The sequence below is a fragment of the Microtus pennsylvanicus genome, chromosome 8, assembly GCF_037038515.1.
Source record: "Microtus pennsylvanicus isolate mMicPen1 chromosome 8, mMicPen1.hap1, whole genome shotgun sequence".
NCBI lineage: Eukaryota > Metazoa > Chordata > Mammalia > Rodentia > Cricetidae > Microtus > Microtus pennsylvanicus.
Genome location: NC_134586.1, coordinates 73369317 through 73384192, shown reverse-complemented (window position 1 = coordinate 73384192; position 14876 = coordinate 73369317). Strand labels below are relative to the sequence as shown.

At 46.7% G+C, this 14876-nt stretch overlaps 1 protein-coding gene across 1 annotated transcript; it reads right to left on the bottom strand.

Moving 5' to 3' along the window:
- Positions 1-4645: 4645 nt before the first annotated feature.
- On the bottom strand, positions 4646-13975 carry Vamp8 (vesicle associated membrane protein 8). The gene is made up of 3 exons (XM_075983826.1): positions 13817-13975; positions 11616-11774; positions 4646-5058 (listed from the first exon to the last, which is right to left on the bottom strand). Exons 1-3 carry the CDS (start codon positions 13817-13819, stop codon positions 4915-4917), a joined length of 306 nt encoding a protein of 101 aa, XP_075839941.1. The 5' UTR covers positions 13820-13975; the 3' UTR covers positions 4646-4914.
- Positions 13976-14876: the final 901 nt, after the last annotated feature.

Genomic DNA, 14876 nt, shown 5'->3' with positions numbered 1-14876 from the left:
GTCATGTATGTGGTACATATTCACAAATGCAAGCAAAGCATCTTTACACATGAAATAAAAGTAATTGAAAGAAAAGGTAATTCTGAAAATTACCTATTCATTTTTTTCCCGACCACAGCTGCCCCTCCTTCCTCTCCTCCTGGTCCCTCCCTACCTTGCCCACCCTCTCAACCTGCTCCTTCCCTGTTTCTATTCAGAAAGGAACAGGCGTCCCATGGATATCAACCAAACATGTCATATCAAATTGTAGTTAGACTAAGCACTTCCCCTTGTATTAAGGCTGGGTAAGGCAACCCAGTATGAGGAAAAGGACCCCAAGAGCCAGCAAAAAGAGTCAGAGACAGCCCCTGCTCCCATTTTTAGGAGTCCCACAAGAAGACCAAGTTACACAACTGTCACATATATGCAGAGGGCAGTCCCATGCAGGCTCCCTGGTTGTCAGCTCAGTCTCTGTGAGCTGTGATCCCAAGTTAGTTGTTTCTGTGGGTTTTCTTTACTTTTTAATATTTATTTATTATGCATACAATATTCTGTGTGTGTATGTCTGCAGGCCAGAAGAGGGCACCAGACCTCATCCCAGATGGTTGTGAGCCACCATGTGGTTGCCGGGAATTGAACTCAGGACCTTTTGAAGAGCAGGCAATGCTCTTAACCACTGAGCCATCTCTCCAGCCCCCCCCTCCCACCCGTGGGTTTTTTTATAGTGTGCTTTGACCCTTCTGGCTCATACAATCCTTCCTCTCGCTCTTATCCTCGCTCTCGCAGGATTCTCAGAACTCCACCTAATGTTTGCTTGTGATTCTCTGTTTCCCATCAGTTGCTGGATGAAGGCTCTCTGACGATAATTGAACTAGGCACCAATCTGGGGTTCAAGATGGTGACCTGGCCTCTCAAAAGAGTAATATTTTTTAAAAAGACTGGTGTTAAGGGAAAAATTCAGCTGTAAACTGCGGCGGGACATGAGCTTGCCTAGTGTGCACCAAGCTCTGGGGTTGATCTCCAGCATTACAGAAACTTGATCTGGTGGTAGATGCCTGAAATCCCAGCACTGGGGGAGCCAGGCAGAAGGATCAGAAGTTCCAAGCTGCAGGGCGGTGGTGGCGCACACCTTTAATCCCAGCACTTGGGAGGCAGAGGCAGGCGGATCTCTGTGAGTTCGAGACCAGTCTGGTCTACAAGAGCTAGTTCCAGGACAGGCTCCAAAACCACAGAGAAACCCTGTCTCGAAAAACCAAAAAAAAAAAAAAAAAAAAAAAAAAAAGAAGAAGAAGAAGAAGTTCCAGCCCTGGTCTGATACTCAGTGGGGTTTTTGGAGATAGGGTTTCTCTGTGTATCCCTGACTGTCCTGGAACTCACTCTGTAGATCCGGCTGGCTTCAAACTCAAGATTCACCAGCCTCTGCCTTCCAAGTGCTGGGATTAAAGACACACGACGTCACTGCCCAGCTACTATATATAGTGAATTTAAAGTCAGTGTTTACTACATGAGAACCTCTCTAAAAACAAAACAAAAAGACAAACAGAGCTGGCACTGTGGCTTATGGCTGTGATCCCAATACTTGAGAGGATGAGGCAGGAAGGCTGACTGAGTTTGAGACCAACCTGGACTACATAGTAAGTTCCAGGACAGCTTAGGCTAGGCTACAAAGCTACAAAGTGAGACTTGATTAAGAATTTCACCCCAATGTAAAAAGAAAGCACTGTGGGAGTGCTAGCTCTGGCTTTTCTCTGTTCCGAACTCGTCGTGAGAAACTTGCAGGCCTATTCCTGTGCCGAGGCTGCTGGTGCATCTCCAGCATTTGCATAGCCTTCCTGAACGTCTGTGGAGAAATCACCAAAGCCGTCTTCCATCTTCCAGACCGCCCTTGACATTCCAAAAGAGGCCTCTTAACCAAAGGATCAGAGGCTTTCTTCCCTGGGGTTGAGCCACTGTGAGGACAGACCACTGGTTTCCAAGCTTAGACACAGCACCTCAGAGCGGGTTGGAGAAGAGAGGGTAGGTGTTGCCATGGCAAAACAGACCAAGAGGGGCTATTTGGTACTTTCCCGGTCCTGCCTGGAATCAGGAGCATGGTTCCAGAATCTGGTCTCTATTTAGTCTCCAACTTTTGTCTCTTAACCCTGCCCTTTCCGCATATCCTCCCAACAACAGGTTGTTTCTAATTCTGGAAAGGCTGTGGAGGAAACAGGGGTAGAGGTAGCCAAGAACCCTTCCCACAAACCAATGCAGACTGGGCCCTGGAAAGAACAGTGCTGACGAAGAACCTGGTGGGGAGGAGGGGTCCAGAAGACAGAAAGCTCATTGTGCTGCAGGCCTGTCCTGTGACATTGACTGTGACCAGCATGGGACTCGGGGGAGAGATGCTTGCCCCCACCCCCTCAGAACAGCTGAGATCCAGGGCCCTGTAAAGACCCAGAAGAGCAATGGTGGGAAAAGGCAAACAGAATACACAGAACGACAAACAAAGGAAAAGCTGACTAGTTTCTTCAGCGTTTGGCTCTTGAGTTATACCAAGGCCATAGAAGAGAATGGCGGAAGAGCCCTTGAATCAGGTTCTACATGGCATGTCATATCTTTGCAAACACATCCAGGAGACTAGTTAAGGGACATAACAAGGTCCAAGGAAGACACTGAATTCCACATCCTACCCTAAAGTGCTATGGAGGTTTTAATTCTCCTTGTGGTAAGATCCTTAGGAAATCCTTATTGTGGCCTATGAACAGTGTGCTATGAAGAAAAACAGGAGGGCTTGGGAGAAACAGGAGGGAAAGCCCTTGTTGTGCATGTATGAGGGCCTGAGTTAGGATTCCAGTTCCCTGTAAATGTCTGACACAGGCTTCTGTAACCTCAGCACTGTGGAGACAGGCAGATCCCTGGAGCTCATTGGTCAGCCATCCTAGCCAAATCCCTGAGCTCCAGGTTTACTGAGTGACCCCGTCTCTGATGTGGAAGTCCTTCTGTATATGTGTTGCTTTTACTGGTTAATGAATAAAGCTGCTTTGGCCTATGGCAGGGCAGAATAGAGCTAGGCTATTTCCTGGCAGGAGAACTAAACTGAATGCTGGGAGAAAGTAGGAGTCAGAGAGATACCATGTAGCTTCTGAAGGGGACAACCGCCCCAGGGACCTTACCAGTAAACCACAAGCCTTGTTGTAAAATATAAAATAATAGGAATGGGTTAATTTAAGATGTAAGAGTTAGTTAATAAGAAGCCCGAGCTAATAGGCTATAATTAATATAGTTTCTGTGTGATTATTTCGGGTCTGGGTGGCCAGGAATGAATGAGCAGCCTCAGCCTACACGTCTCAAGAAGTATGGTAAGGGCTGGAGCTATAACTCCAATCCCCAGTACCATTAAGGAAGGAAAACAGGGCACACACTAGATAGTAAGGTAGAAAGCAATGAAGACATCCAACATTGACCTCTGGCTTACACATACAAGCACATATAGATACACATGCACCTGCATTCACCACACGGATGTACATACACACATATATTTGAGATGGAAGGGAGGGAAGAAGATGGAGAGATGGTTCTTTGGTTAAGAGTGCAAATTGGCCGGGTGGTGGTGGTGCATGCCTTTAATCCCAGCATTTGGGAGGCAGAGGTAAGTGGACTTCTGAGTCTCTGAGTTTGAGGACAACCTAGTCTACAGGGTGAGTTCCAGGATAGACAGAGCTACACTGAGAAACCCTGTTTCTAAAACAAAACAAAAAGTGCAAACTGTCGAGTAGTTTAGCTGCCTACAGAAGACCTGAACAAGGACATCAATAAACACGCTAACGTGGAAGGGGCACTCTCCAGGGGCCCCAGCCCTAGACAAAACAACAGGCAACTGAGGGATGCTGAGAGAGGGAAAATCAGTCTTCCCCAGACATGAGCTCCTTACCTGCTTATCCAACACCAAGTGGTCAGCCCTGAAATCATATGAAATCATAGCATGCAAGCAGCACCAAACATCAGCAGGCTGTATTTGTGTGTGTGCATGTGTGTGTGTGTAAAACAATAACAACTAAAGAGGCCATGAATTTGAGAGGGCAGGAGGGAGCATGGGGAGGCTGGAGAGAACAACACAGTATAATTACACTTTAATTAATAATAAACAAATTTAAATTTTTTACCTAAGGGGGAAAAAAGAGTGCAAACTGTCCTTGCAGAGGACCCAAGTTTGGTTCCAAACACCCATGATGGGCAGCTCACAGCTTGCTGTAACTCCAATTCCAGGGGAACCGACATCTTCTTCTGGCCTCTGGGGGCACCTGCATTCACATACCCATACTTTTTAAAAAACAAAAGTCCATATATATACATATATATAATGCACACATATATATATGCACACACATACATATATATGTATACACATACACACACACTAGAGAGAGTGTGTGTGTGTGTCTGTGTGTGCGTGTGTCAGACAAAAGTATTGATTCTAGCTTGGTATGGTGACTCACAGCTGTAATCCAGGTGTTGCGAAGCCTCTGAGCTGCCATCTTTCTTCTATAAAGCTGTGCTCTCTATCTTTGCACCATCTTGATCCTAGATTGGGAGAAACCCATCCGGAGGGGAGGGGATCCTCAGGAAGAGAGAAACAGAAGGCAAAGGGCAAAAGAGAGAGAGGAAAGTGCCTCATACACACAGGGACACCGAAAGGTCTTTATTGCCCACCAGTCACCAGTAGTCTCCCAACCACAAGCAGGCCCTTCTACCCCACTCTCAGGACCCATGAGAGGCAGCCACACTGCAGCTCTCTCCTCCCAGGGGATCAAGGTGCTTCTGGAGCATATGATGTAGCGGGAGGCCGTCACAGGGACTAAGCAGCATTTCTGTGGAGGAGGGCAGGAGAGGGCCCCTCTTGGCACACATTAGGGAGGGTTACCCCTGAAGACTAGGGTGGGATGAAAGGGGCTCTTAAGTGGGGATGGTGCCAGTGGCAAAGAGCACAATGAGGATGATGATGACAAGAACAATCACACAGATGATGACAATCATCTTCACATTCTTCCACCAGAACTTCCGGGCCACCTTCTGCGATGTTGTCTTGAAGTGTTCAGACTGTTAGGGACAAGACAATGTAGTGACCCAGTGCTCCTTCCCTCAGGACCAGAGGACAAATGGAGGCCCACATGCCGGAATGTAGATGTTTACATTATAAACTGGAGTAACAACCTGGGACAAAGAGCTGGAGCTAGGGTATAGCTACCTCTAAACAAACAAACAAACAAACAAACAAATTTTTCCGTTTGTACGAATGTACGAGAACCCGGAAATGGTCCCTTGTTCTTGGAGGCTAGGTGGGGGGGGGGGAAGGTTTAGGTTGATGGAGGTTATGTCTAACAAACATGAAGAATATGCACTCGAGGGTCGTTATGAGGGAAGAACATTTATATGATTAATACGACTTATATATATGTCCCGGTCCAATTAATTAATATGTTGGCAGGGTACGTATGGGGATAAATGACACTTGAATGATAAGTTCGTCTACAGGATAAGTTGAACTTCATGCCTTGACGGCTATGGGGAGGTGGTGCAGACCATAAATAAAAAATACCAACTGCCAGGGATTACAGTTATGTCATGCATGGGCTGATTAGACCCGTACCATCGAGATGTCTTATTTAAGGGGAACGTATGGACGATAAAACATTCTATGGCCCTGAGGTAAGAACCAGATGCCTGATAAAGTTTCACATTAGTAACCCCCAAGTTAGAATGGGCCTGGAGCGAGGAGAGGGGCATAAGGTGGGCGGGTTGCTGGTTTCACGGAGGATGGAAGATTAATAGATGAAATGGGGTAAGGGATAGTCGTATGGACAAGAAGAGTTTATGACTTAATGGGGTATGGGGAATAATACAGTTATGTATAAAGAGCATTAATTAAATAGTTGTTCTTAATAGACATGGTTTAGTACATTAATGTTAATAAAGGATTAATATGTCTTAGATAATTAATATATGGTACATGCTTATATGCTAGGGGTAAATAATGTACGATATACATAAATGTATTATGTGTTAAATAAATTTATGTACAAGAAGTAGTTTGAGTAGAATATCAGCTTTGGGTGTTGATGGTGGGGGAGTAGTCCTTCCTTCTTGATGTCCTGAGAAAAGATTTTTTTCATTTCTGGTTTACAAGACCAGTGTAATGTTTATACTATCGGGACATTTAATCTAGGTCTAGGATGTTGTTTTCGATTATGCCTGCGATTGGCATGAAGATAACGATGATGGCAAAGTAGGCAATCGAAGCTGCTTGTCCAATGATGATGAATGGGTATTCGACTGGTTGACCACCGATTCATGTGAGGATAAGGAGGTCAGCTACTAGGATTCAGTATATTGTTTGCGTAATTGGGCGGAAGGTGAGTGCTCGTTGTTTTGAGGTATGGAGGAGTGGCATGAGAGCTAGGATTAGGATTGATAAGATTAATGCTAGGACACCGCCAAGCTTGTTAGGGATAGATCGTAAGATGGCATAGGCGAAGAGGAAATATCATTCTGGCTTAATGTGTGGTGGAGTGTTGAGTGGATTTGCAGGAGTGTAATTATCAGGGTCTCCAAGAATATCTGGGAAAAATAAAGTTAAAATTATGAAAGCTATCAATAGGATAAGAACTCCTAGGAAGTCTTTGACTGTGTAGTAAGGATGGAATGGAATTTTGTCTGCGTCTGAGTTTAGACCAGTTGGGTTATTTGATCCTGTTTCGTGTAGGAATAGAAGGTGAACCAATACTAGGGCGGAAATAATAAAAGGCAGGATGAAGTGGAAGGCGAAGAATCGTGTAAGGGTAGCTTTATCTACTGAGAAGCCGCCTCAGATTCATTCTACTAGTGTTGTGCCGAAATAGGGGATGGCTGATAGTAGATTTGTAATTACTGTGGCTCCTCAGAATGATATTTGTCCTCATGGGAGTACATAACCTATGAATGCTGTTGCTATTACAGCGAATAGTAGGATGATTCCTATATTTCATGTTTCGATTATGTTATAAGAGCCGTAGTAGACTCCACGTCCTACGTGTAAGAATAGGCAAATAAAGAATATGGAGGCTCCGTTAGCATGTATATATCGGATTAATCAGCCGTAGTTTACATCTCGGCAGATATGGGCTACTGATGAGAATGCTGTTGCTGTATCTGATGTGTAGTGTATAGCTAGGAATAGTCCAGTAAGAATTTGAATAATTAGGCATAGGCCTAGCAGGGATCCAAAGTTTCATCATGATGAGATGTTTGATGGAGCTGGGAGGTCAATGAATGAGTGGTTGATGATTTTGATTAGTGGGTGTTTTTTTCGGATGATTGTCATTAGGTGTTTCTATAGTTGAATTACAACGATGATTTTTCATGTCATTGGTCATAGTTAAAGTCTATGTAGAAATTATGACAGAACTAATTTATTTTTTAAGTTTAGTAATTGCAGTAGGTTGTTTAGGCACATCTTTGAAGCCTTCTCCTATTTATGGTGAGTTGTGTTTAATTGTTAGTGGGTGTTCAGGTTGTTTAGCTGTGCTAGGGTTTGGGGGCTCATTTCTAGGTTTGATGGTGTTTTTAATTTATTTAGGGGGGATGTTAGTTGTATTTGGTTATACTACTGCTATGTCTGCGGAAGATTATCCTGAGGCGTGAGTATCTAGTTGACTGGCAATTGGGATTTTATTTATGAGTATTTTTTATGGAGATAGCTATGTTGTATGTAAGTAAGTATTATGAAAATATAGAGTTGATGTTAGAGTTTAATAGTATGGGGGGATGGGTAATTTATGATGGTGATGGATTGGGGTTAATAGGTGAAGGGGGTGCAGGGGTAGCTGCCTTGTATAGTTGCTCTGCGTGGTTAATAGTTGTTTCTGGTTGAACTTTATTTATGGGTGTATTTATTATTATCGAGATTACTCGTGGAAACTAGGTGAGTAGGATTATAGGGATACAAATTAGTGTAATTAGGAATGAGAGGAAATATAGTTTTACTATTCCTTTTTGAGTACTTAGTGTGGAAGAGGTGAATGTGTGGATGGTGGAGGTAACTTTTGGGATTGCTTTTTCTAGTCAAATAAGATCTAGTATAGTTAGAGCTGTCTTGAAGCTTGCACTGAGTGTTTTTAGGGGTAGTAGTCGGTGTATAATTGTTGGGAAGTAGCCTAGGGAAGTTGAGAACGAGTTTATTGGTGAGGGTTTGGTTGGTGAAAGGTTATTAGTTAGATTATTGAGTTCTAGTGCGATTGCAAATCCTGCAATGGTAGCCATTAGAGCTGTAATTTTTAGGTATCATGGCATAGTTATTACTTGAACGGTTGTTGGTGGGATGTTATATGAAATAAAAATCCTGCTAGGATACTTCCTAATGCTAGTCGCTTGATTGGATTGATTAGTAATGGGTTATTTTCATTAATAATGATTGTGGGAGGGAAGCGAGGTTTAGTTATTAGTACAAAGTAAATAATTCGTATGCTGTAAACGGCTGTTATAGAGGTGGCTACTAGTGTAATTAATAGGGCTCAGGCGTTGGTATAGCAGGTATTAGCTGCTTCGATGATTAGGTCTTTGGAGTAGAATCCTGTGAGGAATGGTGTTCCTGTAAGGGCTAGGCTACCGATTGTTAAGCAGGAAGATGTGAATGGTATGGTTTTTGCTAGTCCTCCTATTTTTCGAATGTCTTGTTCGTCATTGAGGCTGTGAATAATGGACCCTGCGCATATAAATAGTATAGCTTTAAAGAATGCGTGGGTGCAGATGTGAAGAAAGGCCAGGTAAGGTTGATTGATACCTAGTGTGACTATTATTAGTCCAAGTTGACTTGATGTTGAAAATGCTACGATTTTTTTTGATATCATTTTGGGTGAGCGTGCAGATGGCTGTGAATAGGGTGGTTGCAGCACCTAAGCATAATATGGCTGTTAAGATTGTACTATTATTGGAGATTAGGGGGTGGAATCGGATTAATAGGAATACTCCTGCAACAACTATAGTGCTTGAATGGAGTAGAGCTGAGACTGGGGTTGGGCCTTCTATGGCGGAGGGTAGTCATGGGTGAAGTCCAAATTGAGCTGATTTTCCTGTAGCTGCCAGGAGAAGTCCTATGAGGGGGATAGTATTAGGGTTATCTATGATAAAGATCTGTTGAAGCTCTCATGAATTGGTTTTTGTACAGAATCAAGCTATTGCTAGTACATTCGAATAATCACAGTGGGAATGGAAAGGTTTTTCAGTTCCTTTTGCTTCGTTTGTTTTTGTTTTGCTTTTTTGAAACAGGGTTTCTCTCTGTAACAGCCCTGGCTGTCCTGGAACTCACTCTGTAAACCAGGCTGGCCTTGAACTCACAGAGATCTGTCTGCCTCTGCCTTCTGAGTACTGTGATTAAAGGTGTATGGCACCACACCCGCCTATGGGAATGGAAAGGTTTTAAAAAATATTTTGATAACATTTGCTGTACCACTGTGTGCTGCCATATCACCACAGAGGACAACCTGCAGGAGCTGTCTTTTTCCACGTTGTGTCCTGGGGATTGAACTCATGCCATTGGGCATGGTGACAGGAGTCTTTACCCCTTGGGCTAGCTCTCTGGGTTCTTTGTTTGTTTGTTTGCTTTTAACTTTTGAGCCAGAGTCTCACTATATATCCCTGACTGGATCGGAACTTCAGAGATCTATCTCTGACCACTGAGTGCTACAATGTGTTACCCTACTTGATAAATCTCTTTCCACAACAATCTGTAGGCCAACTTCAGAGTTAGAATTCATGAGCTCATGGAGCTTACCTCTGAGCATGGCAGGGGCCAGGACTTCCTTTTCTTTTCCTTCCTTCCTTCCTTCCTTCCTTCCTTCCTTCCTTCCTTCCTTCCTCCCTCCCTCCCTCCCTCCCTCCCTCCCTCCCTCTCTCCTTCCCTCCCTCCTTCCTTCCTTCCTTGATGGAGGAAGGTCATTGGTTAAGTAATAAAGAAACTGCTTGGCCTCATAGGTTAAAACATAGGTGGGAGGAGTAAACAGAACAGAATGCTGGGAGAAAGAAGCTGAGTCAAGGAGTCGCCATGATTCTCCCACTCCAGGCAGATGCAGGTTAAGATCATTCCTGGTAAGCCGGCTCTTGGGCTACATAGATTATTAGAAATGGGCTAGTCCAGGTGCGAGAGTTAGCCGAGAAAAGGCTAGATATAATGGGCCAAGCGGTGTTTAAAAGAATACAGTTTCCGTGTAATTATTTCGGGGCATAAGCTAGAGCTAGCCATGTGGGCGGCCAGGTGCCGGGGACGCAGCCCTGCCGCTCATATTACAACACTTCCTTCCCTCCCTTCCTTTTTTTCTTTCTTTCTTTCAGGGTCTCATATAGCAAAGATTGGCCTCCATTGCTATGTAGCAAAGGATGAACTTGAACTTTTTAAAATGATATTGACTTATCTATGTTTGAATGTGTGGTGTGCATACAGAGTGGAGGTCAGAGCTTACTCTGTAGGAATCGAGTCTTGTCTGTCAACCAAACATGCACACCCCAGGTACGGAAATCAAGTCCTTAGACTTGGCAGCAAGTGCCTTTACCCATTGTGCCATCTTGATGGCCTGGCTTTGAACTTCTGATCCTCTTGATGCTGCCTCCCAAGAGTTGGGATTACAGGCATGTACCATGATGCTGTTTATATGGTGCCAGGGACTAAACCCAGGGTATCATGAATTTTAGTCAAGAACTCTGCCGCCTGAGTTCTATCTCCAGCCTCCCTTTTTTTTTCTTGCCCCCCCCCCTCTGGCCTGCACACGGAGGGGTCTTTTACAGCTGCTCATAGTCTAGGTTTGTTTGATTGGCAGAGCAGTCTGGCCTTTGGAGAGCAGACCCACAGGCTGAGGGTACAGGAGTGTGCTCCAGGTGGGAACATCTACCGACTCCATGACACTTTGTCTTCTCCAGAGGGTTGGGAAAGTAAGAAAATGCTTCCTGATCCCCCAAGTTAACTTCCAGACACTAAGTCTCCATCTTACCTCACAGAAAGCACTAGATTCCAAGATCACACATGGGACCCAGAAAGCCAGAGTTCTCCACAGCATGTGGAAACTGAGCCTTGGCTGATGGCGGACTTAACTTCCCTGAGAAGCTGGCCTAGGCCCATGACTGCAAAGAGGAGAGATCTAAGCAAGATGTGGAGAGATTATTCTGGCCTTTGGCAGGCAGAGGGGTCCTGGGATCAAAGACTTTCACTGCTCTTCCCAGTCCTGTTTTAAAGCAGACTCAGCAAAACCCTACTTTCCCACTACCAGCCTAATAACTTGTGGAAAATGCTACAAGCCAAGGGCCACTTGCCCTGGGAACATCAACTCCAAATGATTGTCAAGGGCTTCAAAAGAAGAATTAGCTTCAGCCCCAAAGAAGCCTAAGAATGCAGCAGGTGACTGAGCTATCTCTGAAGTGGCTCTGTGGGTGGACCCTCCGCCCAAGACCAAATAGACCCACTCACTGGACTCTGTACCAACCACAGAGGGAAATCAACAGTCCTCTGAATAGGCAAGAGGCCGGTGGACATGGCAGTCTGCCATCCCGTCTGCTCGTTTTGCCTCTCCCCCCAGAGCTCCCCCCACACCATGAGATCTCTCCTTCTAGTCCCGGTTTGCTCCCCAGCTCACCGTGGCTTCCAAGTCCTCTGTCTTGTTTCGGAGATGGTCCAAGTTTTCCCCTCGGGCCAAGATTCTTTCCACATTCTGGGTCATGATATTCTTGACTCCCTCCACCTCACTCCGCAGGTCCCTAACTCGGTCATTTCCGGCACCCCCACTGGCGTCCTCCTGGATGTCAATAAAGGGGTTAATTAGGCCAAACAGCAGAGGAGCCAGAGGCCAGAGGAGGCTGAAGAACTGAAGCAGATTTTAGCCATTTCTAATACTTTAACTGTTACCAAGAGAACGTTCTTTGTTTATATTAGTTATATCCACATGCGGGGGGGGGGGCGGGGGGCGGGGTACAGAGGTGTGTATCCCACCGTGAAAGGCCAGAGATTAGCTTCCTGTGGTCAGGTGCTCCTGCGGCGTGCTACCTTGCTTTTTCTCCCCACCCCCCTCAGGCTGACTTTTCGAGAGCTGGCCTGGGGTTCTCAGATTAGCCTGGCCATCAAGCCCACCCTAGCGCTGTGAGCCATCATCACACCTAGTGCTTGTGGCCACCACACCTGGGTTTTTTTTTCTTTTTTAATGCGCATCTGGGGATCCAACTCAAATCTCCATCCTTACGTGGCAAGCACTTCACCCACTGAGTCACCGCCCCAGCTTTCTTTCTTTCTTTCCTTATTTATTTATTTATTTACTTATTTATTTGCGATAGGGTCTCAGCCTAGGAAGGCCTCGCTTCCTAAGTAGGATGTCCTTGAACAGCTGACCCTCCTGTCTCTACCTACCCTGTGCTGAGAGTGATTACAGGGGTGCACAGCCAGCCCTCGTTTATGAGGTGCTGGGGATCAAACCCAGAGCTTCATGCATGCCAGGCAAACATGCTACCAACCGAGTCCTGTATAAGTGTAATATAGATGCACACACACACACGTATGTATGTATATGTGTGGATGCAGAGTGGGGGATATACATGCACACCGCAGCACTCATGTGGAGGTCAGAGGAAACTTTCCTGAGTGGGTTGTCTTCTCCAGTCGGATGGGTAGAACTGGGGAGATGTTGAACTCAGGCTGGTAGGCTCGCACCGAGAGCCCTTTTACCTACCAGCCACCTTGGCTGCCACATTTGTGTGTTTTTAAGTCCCTGAAGATGAGATTTGATTCTGAACTATCATCCGCCTTCTATTTGGGATTTTCAGGGTCCCTGAACAACACACACCCACCTATCCCTATTTCCACTCTCCACAAAGAGAGTCAAGGAGATGACACAGCCAGCGTTTCTGTTCTCCTCAGCGGTGCGCAGCTACTGTTCACTGGTCTCCACAGCTACCCTCTTCCCAATCCTAGTGGGTTCTCTCTAAGTGTGAGAGCTGGCCAGCAGAGCACCCTTGCCTGGCCCAACCACCCCAAGTACCTCTGGAGACAGCTGTGGCCCCCAGAAAGCATCCTGAGCGTTGGACCACACACTTCTGCTTTCCCCAGAGTTTAGCGCCTGGTGTAGGCCACACACCACCGCCTGCTTATATAGATATTAAAAGTTCTCCCCGCTGCGGTCTCTCTTTGCAGACGGCTTCTAGATAAGGCTTTTGAACTAGGAGGGAAAAGGCATGGACTCCTCCCTGGTGACCCAGGGGGCCTCAGGTACCAGTCACGGGGTGTGGGCTGAAGCTAGATTGTCAGGGAGAACCGACGCCTGGCTGCTTTACAAACTCAGGCGCTGTTGCTAATGTTTTTAGAGAAGGGGCTGCTTTTGGTGGCCAGGCAGATCTACAGAGGTCTGCAGATATACAGTGCGAGGCTAGGAGGGAGAACTCCAGCCCGCTGGGCTGGAATCTGAGCCCCAAAAAGCAGGGGCGCTTGTGGCCCGGTAATGTCACAACACCGGGCTCAGGCCCAGCTGGAGGAGGCGGAGGAGGGGGAGGGTGCGGCGCAGCAGCTTGGCTTGGAATTCGGGTCCCCCAGCCCCCACCGAAACCCTGATCCGATCCAGCACCGAGGTCACGGGAGGAAGGCGGTGGAGAAGTGTCAGGAACCCCTGGCCGGGAGTGCAGAGCTATTTGTGGACGAGTTGTCAAAGTAAAGAGACAGAGGCGGCGCTGGCCCTAGAGGGCCAGCCCTCTGACTGTCGCCAACTTACCTATCTCGACACAAGCAACCCCCAGACCCGATCCCCCTCTAGCAGCCCCCCTAAATCTCTCTTTTCCTAGTCCCCACGCCACTCACCATGTCTCGGAGCTCTTGGGCCTCACAGTCTCGCCTAGTCTGTTTCCACTTAGCGCAGCCACAGCTTCACTTCCTGCTTACTCCAACTTTCTGCCCGCCTCCTGCCCATCCCGCGACTCCAGCCTCTCCGGCTCCTGCCACACCTAACTGCAGGTTTCTCCAGGTAGGCGGCCGCCCTCGGCCGCCCTCCCAGTCTCCTCCCAAACAAAAGCTTAAGCTTAAAGCAACAGGGCACTCCGGACCGGGATTGGGGGGGGGGGGGGTAGTGTCTAAGTCGTCCAGAAAGAGAAAAGAAAGGATCAACCAACCTTCCTAAGTTTCAGAAACCCGTGAACTCTCCTTTTTATGCTTCAAAGAAGTAATTCTAGTTTTCAGGGACTTAAATTAGCCGTGTTCAGATAGAAACGAATGTAAGGGTGAAAATATTTCGCTGGGCAACCTTTGTTCCCCAGGGCCAACCTGAGTGAGAAGAAAGCACTAAAATCCCCAGAAAACGGGGCTGCAGAGATGGCTCAGCAGTTATGAGCACCTGCCGCTCCTGAGGAGAGAAGTTCAGTTCCCTGCACCCACATCTGGCTGCCCACAAACTGCAGCTGGGGTGTGGGGGGGGGGGGGGGCGGGGGAGGGCTGGATGCCCTCTTCTGGCCTCTGTGGGTATATAAACACACATGTGCACACACACATAATTAAACTCTAGGAACGTTCCAAGTTGGGTCTGAGAGAATCTTTTTCTCCTCTCAGGGTTTGTCAGGTGCCGAGGCTGACCTTAGGCCATGGGGAAGAGTGTGAACAGAAAGGGTAGGGCACCTTAGCAGTGTCCGCAGGGCAGAGGACAGTCGGGAAACGGCGGCTCTCTCACCAACCCCTCCATTCCTTCTAGAGTTCAGCAGTCCTGTATTTCCCTCCGAAGGTCACCATGGGGGTTGGTGACCCTGGTCAGTTGTCCAAAGATTGTCCAATGGATTAGGAGGGGGCCTGGGGTAAAGGGTTTTTCCACCACGTGTGGCTGTACGCCAGAGAAAATCTGCTCTTCTCCGGATGGAGTTTGTCAAGACAGAAC

What these genes read in the sequence shown, in the direction of transcription:
- Vamp8 (XM_075983826.1), bottom strand. An exon ending in CAGAGGACTTGGAAGCCACG is followed by an intron (nt 5,059 to 11,615) that starts GTGAGCTGGGGA and finishes TGTCCCTAACAG; the next exon opens with TCTGAACACTTCAAGACAAC.